This window comes from Pinus tabuliformis, chromosome J, assembly GCF_031772625.1.
Source record: "Pinus tabuliformis cultivar Carrire ecotype Pingquan chromosome J, CPIR1, whole genome shotgun sequence".
Classification (NCBI taxonomy): Eukaryota; Viridiplantae; Streptophyta; class Pinopsida; order Pinales; family Pinaceae; genus Pinus; species Pinus tabuliformis.
Window position 1 is genome coordinate 162,973,458 of NC_142295.1, and position 21,306 is coordinate 162,994,763.

The window sequence follows — 21,306 nt, forward strand, 5'->3', positions numbered from 1 at the left end:
CAAGACAAGAATCTACTTCTACTTTCAACCAGCGGAAGTCAATAGATCAATGAAAATAATATGAAGAAGAAATAAATCAATGGCACGCAACACAGGATGTATCTGCGGAAAGCCACTGCTCAAAACCCCGCTATCTGTATTGCATATATCAGAAATATGAGTGAAGATACAAAGCTTGTTCTCACTAGAACAATTCTGCACAAGTATACTCGACTCTCTCAACTCACAAGCAAGCTCTTGGCCAACACTTGGTCAAAGAATTTGGATGAAACAATATGCTCTACTCAACCTTGAGCTTAACTTACACAAGTATTTCCTATACTCCGCTTGATAACTTCCTTTGGCCAATACTTAGCCAAATTTCCACACCTCCAAGATTCTAATTCTTTGCACAATTCCTAAGAGAATTAGCCCATATTTAAAGGGAAATTCCTCATCCATAACTACACAATCCAAAATTAAGTCCTTCTCTGATTGCATGCATGATATTTACAACTCAGTAAATCATATAATTGATAGTACATTGTCCCTGCACTCTAGCCTCAACTGGGTCTTTCTCAGAATCGGCATGCATGAGTTTCTGATGAGGGAATCTTCAATTAACTAGAGTGACACTTGTGGATGCACTAGTGCACCAACTGACTGTTAACTCTCTATTAGTTCCACAACAGTTAGAACTAATTTAACTGACCATAACTCAGTAACCTGAGTTATCTAATTACAACTCATAAATAAACTCATTTTGGACCCCTAAAACTTAGAAAGAACATATACATGACTTCCAAAAGACTTCCAACTCGAAATTCCCAAGTTAACTAAGCCAACTTAACTTAGTTAACTATTACAAGTTGCTATGAGAAAATAATTACAATTTTAATTCACAATTTAATTCAAGGACAAATTAAATTGGAATTTCTGGATATTATTTTTAATATTTCTTGTTGCTATTTTCAACAGCCCCTCTCAACAAGATAGGAATTCAACTCGATCCCAATCCTGAACCTTTGGAATGTTCTGCATGCAACACTTCTCTCTAGTGTTGCTGCTACATCAACTCCAGAAACAAAACAAAAAAAGAAAACATCCAACCTGAATCAATATGATGCATCTGTCATCAAAGTATCTGACTGTTATTGCCTTTGTCATCTGAAAACTATGTGCTTTTGCTGACTCTGCCTTGTTGCACTGTTGTCAACCCTTCTCTGCGCTCTTCAGTATTTGACTGCTCTAGCCTCTGTCACTCTGATCTTTGACTGCATCAATCACCACTGATTCCTCCCGCTACTATGTACTTTGGGCTCCCGTAGCAAGGTACGATCCATGAGATAAAACCTCTCAATGGACCATGCCCAAATTTCTGCCCTCTTGGGACTATTACTTCACATCGCCCCACCTCACACCTAGCGGTATGGTTGCATGTGCTCCCTCTGCCTACTTGGCTCGAAATTTCCCCCTATTGGAGGTCTCTGCATGAGTGGAAGCCTCCACTCGGTCTCCTCTTTGCTTCTCCAATTGTGGTTGCTCCGCAATTGTCTGAGACTGCTTCTTCTCTGCTTGAGTGGATCTCTCCACTTTGTCTCCTCTCAGCTTCTCCAATTGTGGCTGCTCCACAATTTCTTGAAGTTGCTTCTGAGGCTTCTTCTGGGGCTGCATGTTGAGAGGTAATTTACGTTCCCTCTCAACCACCAAGTCTCTAACATTTTCCTTGCTCCTCAAGGCTTTGCATGCATCTTGTACCTCAAGAGCATACAAATTCTTGACTCGTGCACCGATCTGTTTCACCTGTCCCATGGCGATGTGTCTAAGGAAAATATTTCCCTTACTAAAAATCACATCATAGCCACAGTCTTCCAATACCGCAACTGAAACAAGATTCTTCTTTAGTCCTAGAACATACATCCCATCTGTGATCTTGAGAGGGGAGCCAGACTCCCTCTAAAAGGTAACTGTACCCAACCCGGTAGCACTATATCTCTCGTCATCTCCAAACTCTATGTTTTGCTTGAGGTCTTTCTCCTCAAAATCTCTAAAGAGATCTTTCTTCCTCATCATATGGAACGAGGCACCGCTATCAACATACCACACACCTCCCATGACAGTGTTGGCCATACATGCAATGAGAGTGAAATCAAGTTCGAATTGTGAAGCTAGAGCTTCACCTGCTACAGCTACTGCAGGCTCCTTCTTGCTTGCTTTCTTCTATGGGCAATTTGTGGCATAGTGCCCATGCTCGTGACAGTGAAAACACTTGACTTTCAACAAGTCCATCTTCTTGTCCCCTACCTCGCCTTGGGACTTCTTTCCCTTGGACTTCTTTGCCTTACTCTCTAAGGCAAAATCCTATTCCACTTCCTTGGAAGAGGTCCCATCTCTGGTGTTCTATCAAAACTCCTCTTGTACCAAATCCAACCACAGTTGTTCCCGGAAGCTTCCCCCTCCCATTGACAGAGTCCTAATAACTATGCCAACTCTTGGGAAGACCTAGAAGAGCTAGGCTCACCATATCATCCTCAGCAACAGTGATTCCAACACTTCCAAGCTCATCTCGACAATGAGTGAACTTTGTCAAGTAATTTGGAATCGAGTCGCCCGCCTCCATCTTGATTTTTCGAAGTTTATCTTTTAGTGCAAACTTCCTATGGTCACTTATGTTCTGGAAAAGGTCTGTCAATGCTTTCCACATAGCATACAAAGTCTCTTTCCCATGAAGACTCAGACAATGTGGTCTCAAACTCCCTCGAGGATTATCTGCCTCGCCCTTGCCACACACTTCTTCCATTCGACCAGATCTTTTGCATCTGATGCTGGTGACTTAGGAATGTCTTGATCAATGAATTCTTTCAAGCTATTATCCTCGAACACGATCTCCATCTTGTCCTTCCAGGCTATGTAATTCGAGCTGCCATTCAAGGCATACTCGAGCCACAAACTGCAAAACGCCATCTGTCGATCCTGAAGTATGTATTGCAAATTCGAATTTCACCTCAAAAAGCTTCGAAATCTACTCTATTGTACTGTAATCAACTTTGATACCATGTAGATAATTTCTACAAATCTAGCTCTGATACCATGTAGATTTTCCTGTAAATTCATAGCGCAAGTAATTTCCTAAAACACAAGACAAGAATCTACTCTACTCTTTACAGCAAAAGCCCATAAATACCAATTATAACAGTAATCGACAAGAGGAAGATAATTAATGGCACATAATGCAAGATGTATCTGGGGAAAGCCACTGCTCAAAACCCCGCTATTTGTGTTGCATATATCAAAAATATGAGTGAAGATACAAAGTTTGTTCTCACTAGAACAATTCCGCACAAGTATGCTCAACTCTCTCAGCTCACAAGCAAGCTCTTGGCCAACACTTAGCCAATTTTGCAACTCTCCAAGCCCCTAATCTATTTGCGCCCTTGGTCAAAGAATTTGGATGAATACAATATGCTTTGCTCAACCTTGAGCTTAACCGGCACAAGTATTTCCTATCCTCCACTTGATGACTTCCTTTGGCCAATACTTAGCCAAATTTCCAAGCCTCCAAGCTTCTACTTCTTTGCGCAATTCCTGGGAGAATTAGCCCGTATTTAAAGGGAAATCCCTCATCCATAACTATGCAATCCAAAATTAGGTCATTCTCTGATTACATGCATGATATTTACAACTTAGTAAATCATACAACTGAGAGTACATTGTCCCTACACTCTAGTCTCAATTAGGTCTTTTTCAGAATCGACATGCATGAGTTTCTGCTGAGGGAGTCTTCAGTTAACTACAGTGACACTTGTGGATGCACTAGTGCACCAACTGAACGTTAACTCTCTATTAGTTTCCCAAATAGTTAGAACTAATTTAACTGACCATAACTCAGTAACCTGAGTTATCTAAATTACAACTCATAAATAAACTCATTATTGTTAATTTTTGGTATATTCTATGCTTAGAGCAATTTGTTTCAAATTTTTCATTTAGCTCAATATCAATTCCAGATTAGCAATCACATCACCATGATAGTAAATTGCAAATAGAACATAAACATAAACATCAAAAAACAATCCAAGACAAGAGGACACAAGATGTGGCGCCAGCCAAGGACAAACCCCAATGTGGGGAAACCCTTGATCAATTCTTCTTATATATTCTTCAATAGTTCAGCAGAGAGAGAGAGAAACAGTACATATACATCAGAAGTCAACATTTTGACTTTGTCATAATAAGAGCAGAGATCTTCTCTATGAAGATAACACATGAGGTAGTTGATCTGAACTCAAGTGAAGGCATATTGCTTCAACTGATCCTCCAAGGTGACTCCATCACCATGCAGCACCCATCACTGTGCTGCACCTCATCATCATGTTGCACCCATCAAGCTGCTCTTCATCATCATTATGCTGCATCCTTCATGTTGCACTATGCTATACCCTTCATTGCACTATGTTGCACCCAAATACATACTGCAATACATCATCATCATGTTGCTGCAATATATTCTTGTTGTTGATATACATCCATGCCCATCATCATTGTGCTGCACCATGCAGCACCCATCCTCACTGTCACCTATATGATGCATACTGTTAACTGTTACTGTGCACTATGTTGCACCATCACACACTCAATGCATGCCAGCCTTAGCTGCTTGCTATGGCTTACAACCTAGCAAAGCAGCTAGGCTATAGTAGCAGACTCCTTCAATAGGTCCCATTTATGTAGTGATCCATTCATCCTTCAAATAGCAACCCCATAGCTTCTTCTTATGAGATACTTATGCCTAGGATATCATACCAAAACATAACCATGTTGTCTCCAACAGCAAGTGGCTAGATGACTATGCAAGACTTCTTTCAGGACAACAACCAACTACTTGTGACCTTCCTCCTATAAACAGCGTGTAAGGTCTACCTCGAACAATCCTCCTCAACTGCAGATTGAGGCCTTTAATGACTGCGTCCTAGTGCCTATTTAAATGTTGTTGTTTGGAGCCTCCTTGAGCTGCCTATACCACCCTCCTTAATTGCGGCTTAGATTCTTTCATGGACTGTGTATGCATCTCTTTCTTGACTGTGTTAGGGCTTGTCAAGGGCCTCCCCTTGCTGCATCTAAACCCTTTATGAATGCAGCCTAGGACAATATATTATTGTTGTATATAAGTGTCCCTTCTTGCTGCCTTAAGTGTTGTGGCTAGGAGACTGTGTTTACTTCCTTACTGCGGCTAGGGTAGGATAGATCCTCCATGACAGCGTTTAGCATTAGGATCTCTTCATGACAGCGTTTAGCATTAGGATGACAACGTTTAGCATCAGGACTTCATGACAGCATTTAGCATCTATCCTTCATGACTGTGTTTCAATTAGAACAGCAATTAGGGCATATTCTTAACTGTAAGTAGGGCTTCTTCATTTCAACGTTTAGGGCTTATTTCCATGCCAGTGTAGGTGTTTCTCCATGATAACAATAAGGCTTCTTCCATGGTTGCATTAGGCTTCTCCATTAGGGTAGCGTAGAGCCTTGTCCATGACAGCGTAAGGCCTTCTCCATCACAACTTCTAGGGCATCTCCTATAAGGGCAGCGCATCACCTAGGGCACTCCCTCTAGATCTCATCTTCATCAAACCCAAAACAGAATGAAGAGAGATCACAAGAGTGTGTGTGACAAATGACTTGAAGTCCTCTTCTATTTATACTAAAAATTGGAAGATAAGTGGGGGCAATTTGGTTGTTGGCCGACCTTGACGAATTGTCCCATAACACAAATAAATTCATATCTCCATGAATACATGGCGAAATTGGATGATCTTCTGATCAATCCTACACCTCTCGACGAGAGGAATCCAAGAAAAATATCAGCTGCCATAAATAAGATGACCCACATGGAGTTTGGCCCTAGTTGCCAATTTTAATAATTATGGACCCCTAAAACTTAGGGAGAACATATACATGACTTCCAAAAGACTTAACTTGAAATTCCCAAGTTAACTAAGTCAACTTCACTTAGTTAACTATTACAAGTTGCTATGAGAAAATAATTACAATTTACTTCAAGGACAAATTAAATTGGAATTTCTAGATGTTATTTTAACATTTCTTGTTGTTATTTTCAACAGGGACCTTATAGAATTCTTGCTTTCAGAGGTAAGAATGCTTTTATTTTGGAAGATCTAAGTGGAGTTTTGTTGAGTGGAGGTTCAATAAATGGACGCTTCTTAAAACATTTCCTAGTTTGAGAAAGATCAATTTTCACAAGTTCATTGTATATATCCATGTTCATAATAGTTTTCAGATTTGGACAACAACTTTGAAGGATTTGAAGCCCGAGGTGAAGGCAATACGATTTTGATTGGTGGTTGTCACATTGTGAAGAAAGTTTGGTTCCATTTTTTAAGTTCAGTTAAGCAATTCCAAAGTGTTTATTTTTCAATAAAACAGATTGAAGTTTTCAGTCTTTTCAAAGCAGATTTTTTTTTAAGAGTCTACGTGTTCTTTACTACCTCATGGGGAGACAGTATCCCCATTAGAGCCAATTGTTAGCACCAAGTTTGTACCTTTCTAAAGGTTCACAGGTTATGATTTTCAATTAATTGTGCAAGGGGTGTAAGTGCCTATAAAAAAAAATATGGAAATTGCAATATAAGCTTAAGAACATGTCCAAACAAGTTATTTCACTTCATCCTAAGCATTCCCTAAGTTTTGTAACGAAATCAGCCTATCGCAAGCCTATAGTTGGCGCTACGAAATATTTTCGTAGCGCTCACAGGAAAAATTAAAACTTATGTTTTCAAGTTGCTATCCTTATCATTTCAAATGCCTAAGTGGTTTTTCACAAAGTTTTATCCCTTGTTATCCTTGATATGACACTTAGCAACATTTTGAGGCCTAATAAAGAAGTTTAAAATCAAACCCTAAAAACGCACAGTTTTCCCTAAACATTAATTTCCAGCACTTACTATGTGGACACTAGTTTCATCACTGATGTTTTTCATGGTTTTATGGGACTGTGATCGCCTGCAGTTTTCACTTGTGGCAGCTTGTAATAGTTTTATGGACTGAACAGTAGTTGATACTACCAGTTTTTGTAACATGTAACTAATCTTTTAATAGAATAGTTACGAATTTTTTCTTTGTGAAAAAAAAAAATTAATTTCCAACACTTCCAAAAAACCATTTGCAGCGCGCATGAAGGTTGTGGAAGGGTACAGCATCCAGCCAGGAGGATTGAAGGTGGTGGAAGCATTTACAATGTCAAAGCATTTGCAAGATGGGAAGATCAAGCCATGTAAAACAATTTGAGTCGGATGGAATGTATTTTGAGGTTTATCTAGAAATGTTGTCACTATTCTGAAATGCAACTGGGAATCAGTCTTTCATCGCTTCAATGGATATAACCTAAGTTGGTGTCATGACTTTATACATTCCTTTGATGGCAGCACAGCACGAATAACAGCCTTACAGTTTCTAGTCACCGAGGAATCCACTGAGAGGCCACAAGTTTGCCTATTGAGGACGAAAGATGGTTTAAAGAACAGAGACTACAGAACATGGACCTAAACTTCTTCTTGAAGGAAGACTGTCAAGACCAAGATTGGAACGTAGGAGTCCCCCAGAACATGTTGAAACCTGAATGGTCTAATGCTCTAAGGACTGTGCAACTCTTCTTTACCTGTGAAGGCAAGTACTCTAAAGCTTATTTATATCACATGAGTTTTTTGTGTCATTTAGCAGGTTTCAATAAAATGAATTTGCCTTATTTTCTTCATCAAAGTCTGTTGAAAATGTCTACTAAAGCTAGAACTAGACCTAAGTTGTTACCTCATGACATATGTCATCATGGCCTAATAAAGATACTATACACTCATGAGTTGAACAAGCAGGTGGAACAACTGAGACAAATAAATATGAGAAACCCTACACCCAGAAGGCAAAAGAGAGGTCAAACTAAAATTTCTATCAAAATCCTAGCTCAAGAAACAGAGGGAGAACCTGGTCATATCCCTGTTGAAGAACATACTGAAAACCTTGTAAATGAAGCAGAGGTTAGGGTCTATGAGAGGAGAAAAAGAAGACAGCAGAAGCAAATGCTAGAAGAAGAAGAGGCAAAGGATAAAACAACAAAAACTGAAAAAGGGAAACAAAGTATGGAAACAGGGATGAAGAAATAGAAACAGAGCCTAGGGTTTACTATAGAAAACCCCATACTCATCCTACAAATAAATTAAGACCAAGGTTAGAGGCAAAGTTCAACCCTAAGTTAAAGGAGACAGTGATTTTTTATGAAGAAGAAGAAATTGTGAAGATTTCAAAGAGCAGAAAGAAGGCTACCAAACAAAAGAAACAGAGTATGTAGGCAGAAAAGGGAAAGAAACCCTAGAAGCTAGCAAAACCATACAGAAAGGTAATAGAAGGATGACAAGAAGTCAAGACAAGTTAAACCTCCTTGCTCAGGTTGTAGAAGCTATGGAAGAATGATAAGCTTACCTCATTGGCAGAGCAATGTATGAAACCCTAATTTTGCTAAAAACCCTAGTTTTACCTCAACATTTTGGTATGCTCCAGTTTATCTTTTTAACAGTTGGTTTATCTTCAGTATATTATGGTAATATGTCGATAAAGTTTTGTAAATGAAGAGCAAAGAATATGAGTCAACACAAGAGAAAAGGGCCTTAAAAGGTACAAACTATTACACAAGACAGTTGCACAGTTTCAGCAAATTTCACAGGTTCATGCATCAGTTTTGCTACAAGAAAGGAGTGAGTTACAATTCTAGATATGAAGCCTACAAAGGTGTGAGCAATTCCAAATCCTACATTACAGTTATGACTTGTCCTTTCCCAGAAGAATAACAGAGGATGAGTACAGCAATTTCAGTACATTTTGTAATAGGTTTTATGACATTTTGTAAGTTCTATTTTCAAGTTTTGTAGTATTTAATAGTTAAACTTCCAAAATTAGTAAATCTTGAAAACTTTATGTAATTTCCTATATAATAAATCAGAAAGGAAGAAAAAAGGTTGGACTTTGAAACAAAATATTCTTTTGTTGTGTGTGTGATCAAATTATTCATTTCTTCAAATACCAAGAGGAATAGGATATTATGATCAATGATACAGAGATTCTTGTGATGGTGTGCTCAGTTTGTTCTCTTTTGTGATAGTTTCCTTTCTATGTGATGTCAGTTTATATTTTTACCTTTTGATGTTTAAATGAGATTATGTGACAAAATTCATTAATTTAATGCTTTGGTTCATATGGTTTAGACATATGCAATTTTTCTTATAAAGCTTGCAGGATTCATGTTTCATGCCTTGCTACAGTGGATTGTTATCTCCTTCTACTACAATCTAAATGATGTTTTGACATGTCTAAAGTCTGCCATCTACCCTAACTCTGTCCACCTTGATTCATACAATCAAGATCTTAGTATCTATATTTGCAAACTAGTTTGTTGACCCCATTGCCCAATGGATTAATTATTTCATCCCAACCAAACCCTATTTCATTGCAACCCTACTGAAGATCTAGCCATTATTTGAAGATACATCCAATTGCTAGGCTTAGTGATTAGGTTGTCAGAGAGAGCCCTCTTTGAATTGAAGGGGCTAGCCTTCAATCTGCAAGATTGGTTGGAAAAGGTTACCTTATCTCACAGCGAGGAGGATTTTTTGAGTGAACAAATCGCATGGGTTTCTTTGTAGATCTGTGTGGCAATCTGATCAATGGTGAATCTTAGTGATTCAGTGATAGACAATTTCGTTTGCAGGAATGGTTTCTGGACAAGCAAGGTCTTCTTCGGTTTCATATAGTGTCATTCTGAAATCCGGATCTAGCCTCCTGGTCGTTCAAGAAGTTCCTTCCCTCGATGTTTCTTTGGATGAGGAAGCTTTCAGCAATGAGAAGTTTCATTGGAGCAAGGTTTGGTTTATAAGTTTAGTGGATTTTGGTGGCTAACAGAGCTGCATAAATGGATCTTTGAGACATGGAAACCTCGTTTAACAGATGATTTTAATATTTATCCCATGGCTCGGGGTTTTTCATTGTTGTTTTCGATATTATTGAGGACAATAAGGCCATTTGTGAATCTAGGTCGTGGTTCCAAAGTAGTGGTAGCCTTTTCATGCAGCCCTGGTGTTAAAATTGGCAACTAGGGCCAAAATGCACATGGGTCATCTTATTTATGACAGATGATATTTTTCTTAGATTCCTCTCTCCGAGAGGTGTAGGATTGATCTAAAGATCATCTGATTCTGACATGTACAAATGAAGTTATGAATTTATTTTGATTATGGTCAAATTGTCAAGGTCGGCCAGCAAACTTATGTAGGCTCAGAAGCCCAACAGTCACGTCTATTCATCCTCAACGTTGCATATAAATAGAAGGTGACTTAGCGTCATTTGTACACATTCATCTTCACACTTCTCTCTTTCTCTTTCCTCATTGATTAGGTACAGATTTCTGGGCCTCTCTCTATCCACACGTCCGTATTTCAGGAGACCGAAATTTCAGGAGGCCAAAATTTCAGGAGACCGAATTTATGGACAGTTTGATCAGTGTTGACTGCAGCTAGGGCTGACCGCAGGTGGGTTGTTTGACCAGAATTTGACTGGGCTGAATTTGACTGTTTTGAGGGTTGTTTTATCTTGTTGTTTGGAGGTCAAAGTTAACTGAAGTTAACCGATTTGTTGAGGGTAAAATCTGCCCTGTTGACCAGCGTTGACTTTTCTGGTTAGGGCTCTTTTGTTGCTGTTATAAATTATCATATTTGTAAATTGTATTATCTCTCTCTACTAAACTATTGAAGACTAAAAAAAGATTTGATCAAGGGTTTCTCCACATTGGGGTTTGTCCCTGGCTAGTGCCACATCTTGTGTCCTCTTGTCTTGGCTTGTCTTCTATTTTTTATGTTTATGTTCTATCTGCATTTTACTATCATGTTGATGTGATTGCTAATCTGAATATTGATACTGGGCTAATAAAGAAATTGAAGTAAAATTGCTCTAAAGCATAGAACATACCATTGTTGCCTAAAATTAACACCTAGTCTCCCATCTTTGATCTCGCAATCACATCAATCTCCACAACTCCAATTTGGGTAAGGATTTTGATTTTGAACCTACCCTTACATCTTTGGAATCTCCAATCATTATCCTCTATTGGCAATGCTCTTGGAAAATTTTGTTGTCGCGGCCCAGATACAGGGAATTATTATAAAACTACTTATGCTCGAATTTGTGTGGAGATAGACTTCAATAAGGATTTTCCTACTGAGATCAATTTGACAACCCCAAATTATGTCTAGTTCCAAAAGCTTGACTACAAAAATGTTTCATTCTAGTGTAGAGCGTGCTATGAAACAGGGCATGTAAAAAAAAACTGCCGCAAGCATCAGAGCAACAAAGATCGAAAAAAATACCAAAGGTCTAATTGGTAAGAAGGAGCTCAAGGCGATCACTATATAGTATACAAAGAGAAAAAGTCTTGGGATAAGAAAGAACCAGAAGATAAACCAGAAATTGATACTGCCAAAATACATCAAAGGTAACAAAAGTCAATCTGGAAAAATCACATGCCACTGAAGATTCTTCGGTCTCAGCAAAAGTGGAAAAGCAGCAAACCCTTGTGGAAAATGCATCCCCTTCAGGAACCATAAGGAATAACGTGGAAATGCAACTTCTTGGGAAAATCAGGTGGATAAGGAAGACTTCAAGAACAGCAACGTGCACTTCTTGAAGAACAATCCATTGAAATCTATAGAAAACATGGGTTGGACTCAAGTTGGGAAGAAAGGAAAAAGTATTTCTCCAAGAAAAACAAGAAGTCAAACTAAATCAAAACAAAAATAGTGAATAATGGAATGTAAATGTGTCTGGATATTGGGGGTTTTTTGGAAAAAATTTAGTTGGAAAGGGACTGAAATTTTTGTGTCATGGGGAACTCGCTTGAGGGTTTGGATTGAGTCTGTGCTCAATTTCAAACCTGCAAGGAAGATTGGAATATGTAAAAGTTCTGGCCTTGTAATCCAAATTTTTTTAATAATATAAATCTCTACCTGTTTCGTTTAAAAAAAAAATATATATATATATATATAGAAATATATACGTGTCATAGGGAACTTGCTTGAAGGTTTGGATTGAGACTGTGCTCAATTTTAAACATGCAAGGAAGATTGGAATATGTAAAAGTTCTGGCCTTGTAATCCAAATTTTTTTAGTAATATAAATCTCTACCTGTTTCGTCTAAAAAAATATATATATACACACACACACACACAAAAAAAAGGAAATATATCATAGAATAGTATGAAATCAACATCAATAAACATAAAAAATGCTATCATGGACTTGGAAACTGCAAGGATAGATTGCAAGCTTGAGTTGTGACATGAGGTTATTAATTTTGAGTTACGGACTTGGTCACTGGCTATGAGGTTTGAAGAGGTTCACCAATCCTCAAAAAAAAATAATTAGGTTTGCCAAATTTTGAACCTCAAGGTTGACGACTTGAAATTCGAGGAACCTTGTGACATACACTGTCACATGCTCTGATGAAAGTAACCAATATGTTTTTATTGATCACCATTTGAAATTGTTTTATAGCAAATCAGCTGAAGACATTTAGAACACAGGCACCCCACTCTTCACATTTAATTAATCAATGCTATCTATATTTGAATCAAAGCCTATAATCTGCAACTATGTATTTCACAAATTTATAAGCATGGCTAGACTTGCAATATGAAAACCGGAAGATTTTTGTTAATAGCTAGTTTTACAAATTTTTCTGGCCTTTTTCAAGCACTAAACCAAGTCCAGAATATGAACTTTATTAATACTATCAATGGCTGACATACATACATAGAATGGTATAATCTAACAGGTTGAGAATAATATCTATATGCTAATACTAGTATGAACTGTGTCAATTATTTGACAGGATAAAATACTTAATTAATATAAAAGTTTGGAATTGGATTGATTTATGACCTGCAGGGCACCTCAGGGCCTATGTGAACAGGTGACTCATGTCTTGTGTGCCTACAAGGATCACCCCATGTTCCTAGGGCCTCATCCTCCATGCCCAAAGGAGATTTTTCAAAATCTTTTAAATCCCAGTCGAGGGGATGAACACATGGACAGATTTGTCAAACCTTTCTCATATATTTTATATAGATAAAGAAATATTTTAGATATTATAAATCCTATACATATAAATATCTAAATGCATTCCATCATTCAAATACATCACTTCCAAGAGTCTTTGGAAGCATTTCACTTAATTGGTACAGGTACAAACACAAAAATAATATAGCTTGCTCTTCATCACAGAATAAGAGGAACGCACCATAGGGACCTAAAATGTACACACTAGATAAAAGTGCTTCCATAAAAGTCAAGGTCCTTCTTGTGAGTATTTTATTTTTAAAATTCAATTATATTGTGTGGAGTTAAACCATTCAAGGATCTGACACAGAAACATGAAATATTCAGCATACTATGGACAGTGTCGAGTAAAAGTACATCACTTGGCTCAAAAAAATTGTGATAGAACTAAACGTATCATGTGGAACGTCCTGAGCAACAGATGAGCACTTATTTGGCACTGCAAGCTACGAAATACCAACCAATCTGCAGTTGGTGTTATTCCAACATTGTCACATGTCATCCTAGTAAAATATGTATGATGGATAAAGGATACCATTTATCTGCTACATGACATAATTCATGGAAACAATCACAAAAATTTTCCTCAATTTCCTAAGATAGAAAAGGGAGAGCAAGAGAGAAAGAGAGAGAGAAATCAAAACAGGCTACAGACTCAAATTATCAAACCAATTATAATGATATTCCACTGACCTCTTCCTCAGCTTTCTGAAGATTGTGACATTTTCTTTCGAGCTTCTCCTTGTAATATGCCTCCCTTAACACAAGTGCATCAACTCGCTCATGTAGCTTCTTTAGTTGTTGCTTGTTTTGGTCCAACCTGATAAATAATAGTTGGACATGTTAATTGAAATTTTGAAAATTAGAATGCTCCTAAAGTACAGTTATAAAACACTAAACATAGACCCATAACCAAATGAGCAAAGTTTGTTTAATAAGTTATTTGTATTGCATGCAAGGATGCAAAAAATAAAATTACATCGACAGTTCTAAGATGCATAATATTAGCGTTACCAGAACTGGAGATTGACTGGTTCTGAACTGACCAGTTGACTGGTTCTGTCTTGAACCAGCCGGTTCAACACAGAAGCAATCTCAAACCAATTGGTACCACCAGTCCAGACCAATTTAGACCTAAAACAGCACAGAACCGCCTGGTTCTCAAGTCTCATAACTTTCCAGACACATTCACAAAGGCAACATGTGTGATCTAATCCTCAGAAGTACAGCATTGACAAAATTCATAACAGCCTTTAAAAGTCGTCTGCATCCCTTGATTGTCTAACAGACTTCAGAAGTCATATGGATACCTCAACTGTCTACATAGTGATAAACAATGCTTGAATCGATAAAAAAAAGCAAGATTTTCTTAGTAGTCACAAAATCTATCAACAAGCACATCAGCAATGCTTTTTAAAGCAAAACTACTGTCCTACTAGTTATGCATACCTAACCTGATGTAACCTGAAATAGTCTAGTAGGAAGTTATGATAAAGGTTATCATGTTCTCATACAGGACATGCAAAATTTTAAAAAAGGGCTTTCCCTGCAGTGGTAAAGACAAGCTCAACAAGTTTGCCTTGTAGCCCAAATTTAAAGGTTGACCCTGAGTGAGACAAAGATAAAAATAAATAAATAAATAAAAATAAAAAATCAAGTAATGGGCAATGCCAAAATAAACACATGTAAACAATGGCTATGACGTGCTCAGCACCTTGAAACATTTTCTTGAATTTTCTCTATCACCCTGCGCTCCAACTCCAGCGATGCATCCATGCATTTTTTAACAGACTCAACAACCTCTATTTTATTCAGCTTTTCAATTGTTTGTATGTGGATTTGCATATTCTTGGCAGCCATCTTCAGCTTCTGCACTTCTGCCTGTAAGAGATACTTTTCTTGTAATTCCTCTTGTTTACCCTTCATAGACAACTCCAAGGATAATTCCTTCTCCTTGAGATCTTTCGTGAGGGAAAGAATTGTTTCTTTGCATTGTTTGGTAATTCCTGTAGCCACAGTGTATGCATTTTCTTTCTCTGAAATGATGGCTTCAAACTGTTTCCTTTGGTCTTCATCTTTCTTAGCAAACACATATAAAGTATTTTCCTTCTCTTTGATTATTCCTTCGAGTACTTCTTTTTCTTTCCTCTCCTTTTCAAGATCCCTCGATGCTATATTCAGTGCAGCTTCATTTTCTTCTACTGTTTTCTTTATGGATAATATTTGCTCCTTCAGTTCTTCCTGCTCTCTTTTCACTGAATCTACAACACCATTCTTATTCAATAGAGAACTTTCAAGACACAGTTTCTGTTTCTTGAGTTCTTTGCATTCTTCCAATGCCTGATCTAACATCTTTTTCTGTTCTTCAATCTGATCTCTTTGCTCCGACTGGCTATATGACACGGTTGAAGAATTTTCCTTCTCCTTGATCAGTTTCTCCAGCAGAGCTAATTTTAGCTTATGCTCTTCGTTTTCTTTACACACTGAGTTCAGAGAGCTGTCTTTTTCATGCAACATCTCTTCAAGTGAAACCTTTTCTTGCATGATGTGATCCCGTTCCTGCAATGCCAAACTCAAAGAACTATCTCTCTCTTTGACTGTCTCTTCAAACAGAGTGCTTATTATGTCTATTGTAGTCAATGTCACTATATCCATCTCTGCCTTTTCAGACTCCAACTCTGCTATATGATTCAAACGCTCTGTGTCTTTTCTCAAGGCATCTGAGAGTTTCTCAGACAATGCTTTCAATTCAACTTCCTTTTCTGTAACTTTCTCCAGTAAACTTATCTTTTCAACTTGCATTTCATCCTTCAATCTGCAAACCATTTTGTAGTCGTGATCCTCAACAACAGCTAAAGATAACTCGTCATTCTCCTCAACAAGTTTGACCAACCTTCCAGTAATCTCAGCAATCCTTTTCTTCAAAACATTTAACTCCTTGTCTTTTTTAGAGTGCAAACTGTTTTTCTCTCTGAGGAGTTCCCTCTTAAGCTTGTAAATCTCCTCAGTTTTATCTTCCATAATGCACTCATGCTCCCTTTTTTGTTCAGCCATTGCTCGTTTATAATGTGCTGTGAGCTGCTCCTTAGACATGCTTTTTAAAGGAGATTCTAGAATATCTGCAATCTCAGTGTGAGTGTGCCCAGATAGATCTGGCTCCTTTGAAGAATGACCTGCATCTTTTCCTGTCGGAGCAGTATTATAGTTATTATCCTCCACTTTTGATGTATCAGTAGAAAGCTGACCTGAATAAAACTTTTTCAAGGACCAGTCCCTTCTTTGACTATCGGGCGATTCCCCACTCTTCACTTCATGTGTAAGATTAGAGAAATATGCGAATCCATTTGAGTTGCCACCATCAGAATTGACAGAAGATTTCACTGGCTCCTCGATTTTCAAGAGCTCTAACTCTTGACGCAGATGATTTAACTCATTCATCAGTGCCACCCTCCCATCATCCCATCTCACTCGCAGCATAGACGGTTTTCTTTCCTCCTGCTCCTTTATTTTAAGACACCCTTCAAGGTCCTTTAAGAATCCTCCTAGCACAAGTTCCCTTATCTGCTCTTCAAAATCATACTTCCATTGTTGATCTAGATGTTCCTCCTGATATAAGTCAACCTGACTCTGAATATGTTGAAGGAACATCTTTGAAGTTTCTTCCAAGCCGTCTAATTTTAGGGTCATATCCAAGAATTTGGAGTTAATATAGCCAAACACAGAATCTACCCCGTGAAGGCAGCCAATCTGAGATTCAAAACCTTCCGGCCTTTCTTGTAATCTCAACACTTCTGGCCTCTCGGCATTCTGGGCTGTCCCTAATGCAAGAGCAGTTTTGAAATAAACAGCTAATTCCATATCCTTCTTTTCTAATTTTGACCGTAAGTCTGAAATAAGTTGCAGGTCTTCAATCAGTTTGTTTTCATAGACTTGGTTAACCAACTGGCATTCGGTTTCTTGTTGCCATTGCTGTTCCAACAACTTTTCCTCCAACCGTTCTAAGTTTAGTTTATATTCTCTCAACCTTTCAGCCAGACTATCATTGGCTGTCTGAAGCTTTGCTATCCTTGGCATATTATCTGTTATTATAGCTCTTTCTTCCTTTAATTCCTCCTTCATTTTAGAGCATTGAATTTCCATTGTTGCCTTCAGGGTACTAAGATTGTTTTCTATCTCTGCCTCAATTACATGATTGCTAGATATTTGGGCCTGCAATCTCTCACACTCTAACCCCAGGCAATCAAGCTTAGTAGCCAATGAATCTATATGTCCATTCTTAAAATCCAAGTCCTGCCTAAACTGTGACATTTGATACTCAAACTCCTGAATAAATGTTTCTAGTAGACCAACAATAACAGTAGTTTGCAATCCATTATTAATTTCATTTTCTTCCACTTTATCTGCGAGATCTAAAATTTCCAACTTCTTTGTTGTCAACTCAGTTTCAGAATCTTCCTTTAGTCTCTCTAGTTTCTGTTGAATATCAAATACTACAGCATTTGACTGCAATCTGTCTCCCTCGAGCATGTCCCTTAGTTCTTGTAGTTGTCCTTCATAAATGGTGTTCTCTACACACCTCTCAATTTCTTGCCTTAGCATCTGCCCTTCAGATTCTTCTCTTAATGCTACTTCGAGAGTCTTCATATTCTGCAGCTGCAAACTGTTCTGTTTTAAAGACATAATGCTCTTGTCTTTCTCAGAGATTGACCATTCCAAGAAGCCAATATGTTCATTCTTTTCCTTTATAACCCTCTGTAAATCCTCAATGTGCTCATTTTGCAAAGTTTCTTCTCTAACCAACGAGTGATCTGTGTCTTGGTGCTTTTGTGCTCTTTTAAGTTTCTCAACCAAAGCCGAAATTTCTCTTCTATTTGAAGAGTCGACTTCCTGCAGACATTTTATCTGCTGTTCCATGGCATTCAACTTGCGCTGCATTCGATCTTTCTCGTGCATGAAATTCATAACAAGCTTCTCCGTTTCCGATCTGCTTTCCTGGTGATTGTACCGTAGAGTTTCCTCGAGCTTCCACAGTTTAGCGTCCCTATCCTCCAATTTATCATTCAATGCAACTATCTCCGATTCCTTTCCAGCAAGGGACTCAGACGATTCCTCCAAGACGGCATTTACTATTCCATTCGTAACCGCATCTGCAACCATCGCTGACACCAATAATCTGCCTTCCATTTCCTCAAGGAAATCCTGTGTATCAGAAATATAAGCAAGAAGATCTTGCCCATCCATGTTACCATCAAACCTTCCTCCCCTGTCCCAGTCTTCGGCACTTTCGGCTTCCGAACATTTGTCCATGTCAAATTTACGGTCCTCAGCTTCATGAACAGTATTGCTGCGTCCATCAATAATCTGGGCCTCCATTCAAACAATTGCAGCTTCCAGGTCAAATGAATTCCGGGAGAGTACCCAACTGGAAAAAACAGCCTGCACCCTAAACTTTCCAGGTCAAATGAAGACGGCATATCCAAACTCGCAAGCCTTCATGCTAAATCTTTGTTTCCGAAGATTACATTTATTTATCTCTTGGCACCACTAGGAGCAATGACAGCAGTATCCAGTAGTAAATAGTCAGAGCCCAGTTATGAGAAGTACAGCTGTTACTTAGTCTGGGTAATTACTACTTTGCGGCCCTCTGAGCACGAGATCCAAACAATAACCGACCCGGTTACTGGCTACTGCAAGAGTGTCACCATTGCTAACATGGACGGAACTTGAGACCTGTGTCTGGCGAATTCTCCAGGCCCATGTCGAGTCTTCATGATAACAATCAGTATGGTAATAAATGCATAGTCCCCATTATTCCCAAAACCTCTTCTCACCAAACATTTAACAAACCGTAAGAGACCGGAAAAAAAATATAGGCAGGCTCACTTGAAAACCTTCACACTGGAACACTTACAATATCTCAAGCAATTACTGCGTATAGAAACCCTAACCTTCTAATATACCAGGAGCTAGGCATGTCTTCATGGATGTTAGAATTCAACAACCCGACCACGGGCCATCATGAACTTTCAAATTCACAGCAAAATCCACTATTTTGTGAATCGGCGGACTCGCAATACAAACTCTTTATTTTCTAAACCACTTATTAGGGTCTACAAGTTTTCCTTCGACTTGCGTAAGCTGACACACTGAAGAGTGCAGACAATTAATTGAGATGATATGAAATCTGTGGAATACCGCACATATATAATTGCACATGTGTTGAATCCAGCAACATTGCGTTGGCGTTGCTGTCAAGGTTCAAATCTCCACCTTTTACCTTATTTGAAATACATGTTTTTGGCACAACTGTTCCATTCTTTTTCTCTCTTTGCAATTTTCAACCGAAAGAGCACAGTGCTACTGATTTCCCATTTCCCTCTCAAACTTTTTTCCCTTTTATTTTTTATTATTTGCTTTATTTAAAAGGGATCTAGCTGATTAAAGACGTGAATTGTTAAATCAATTATTTATTTTGATTTTCTTAATTGTTTTAACAGACGTGAATTGTTAAATCAATTATTTATTTTGATTTTCTTAATTCTTTTAACAGACGTGAATTGTTAAATCAATTATTTATTTTGATTTTCTTAATTGTTTTAACAACTTTTTTCAGGCAGAAAAAAAGCTATATTTCATTAAGTAGGGTGGCATATTTTCTATATTTTATTTTATTTTTGTGTTTTTCATTTATTTATATATAGTTATAATATATTATAAAGTAATTTAAAGAGGTTTTAATTTTGTTTGGTAAATAGTGGAAATTTTGGTATGATTTTTGTTAAAATCTTATAGAAATTTTAGAAAATCTAGATTATAGCTAAAGTTTAGGATTTTGGGATAATGCAAATGAGGGTCAGATATTTTGGAAAAAAAATCACTGAATTGTGAAAAATAACTTTTTGGGAGAATTTATGGCCTTGGTAAACAATGCCTATATATTATTAGTCCTTGTCCCTCTAATAATCCATTTGTTTGTTAACCACTCAGTTTAACATTGACCATTTAACTTTATAAATAATTCGTGTATTTTTTATTTTTATTTTAAAAATTAATTTGCTAGCATTTAATTGGTTAAAATTGCGTATGTTTTATATTAGGGTTCTTGATGTCTATCCATATTACTCATGAAATTTGCTCACCTTAATAATTAATCTAATAACTAGTCAATTTTCACGGAGATCATGCTTAAGATCTTGTAATCTAATTAAACAAATTGCAATCTTCCAAGAGTTTAAACCAAATCTTTACACCTTTCAATGCAATGACATTCCTAATTAAGGCGAATTCTTGCAATTTTTATGTTTCCAAATAATTGCAACAATATTGTTAGTGAAATGGTCTCACTTATTTCCATTTACAAGCTATTTCAACATTCAATTCTTTTTGCAAAAGTTCTCTTAATAGAATAAATATTATCACTCATTAAAAAAAATTATCATTTAATAACTATTACAATAATGAACTAGTTTTCATGTGAACGGTTGAATTAATGGACATTGCATTTATAATATTTGTCCCTTTTATATGAGATCAAAAAAATATAATATTTACACATATTTTCTTAACTACTTAATTGAGAAATAAAATCATTTCCCAAAAATATAAATTTATTTGATTTACACGGTTAAAGATTTTAAATTATTTTTTGAGTAATAAAGTTGATGCAGATCCCACAATTGTGTTGCCATTACAAAAATAATCCTATAATCATGGTCAATTGTATTGCCCTTGCAAAAATAATAATTGTCATCAAAGTTTTGTGATCCTATTATCCAACCATAGAAGAGAGGCATGAGGAGGAGATAATTCAAATCTTCATGTTTGTGGACTCTCGCTTGAAATCATTATATGAATTTTTCAAAATGTCTATCGATTATTTATGGTAAACGTCTTGAAAACAAAAGGAAATGTTGTCTTTGAAAGTATTTGCATGTTGCCAATTAAAATACCATTTCAGAGAGAGATAATGTTATCCACATTCATGGACTTTCTATATAGAATAGAATAGAATAAAAAGAATAGAAATTATTTTAACGTCCACGAAGCTAAAGATAGCCTATGGGACAGATTGCTTCTTCATCTGCTTGATGTATTCGGCCCTTCTTTTGTGAAGCTTCACAATAAATGCTCTCATCTTCTCGACAAACCCCTCGTTAA

The 21,306-nt window shown here is 37.2% G+C and overlaps 1 protein-coding gene across 8 annotated transcripts in view; it reads right to left on the reverse strand.

The window, feature by feature from the left end:
* LOC149226183 (uncharacterized) overlaps nt 1–19,475 on the reverse strand; it is a 220,335-nt gene extending 200,860 nt beyond the window's left edge. For 6 of the 8 annotated variants that reach the window (XM_089377414.1, XM_089377415.1, XM_089377416.1 and 3 more), the window contains exons 1-2: nt 14,864–19,473; nt 13,843–13,969 (exon numbers count right to left, since the gene is read on the reverse strand). In XM_089377414.1, coding sequence (XP_089233540.1) covers nt 13,843–13,969; nt 14,864–18,522 — 3,786 coding nt within the window. In that variant the 5' untranslated portion in view covers nt 18,523–19,473. Of the gene's footprint in view, nt 1–13,842; nt 13,970–14,863 lie in introns of all 8 variants that reach the window. The other 2 variants (XM_089377421.1, XM_089377422.1) reach the window with 1 other exon arrangement.
* Nucleotides 19,476–21,306: the final 1,831 nt, after the last annotated feature.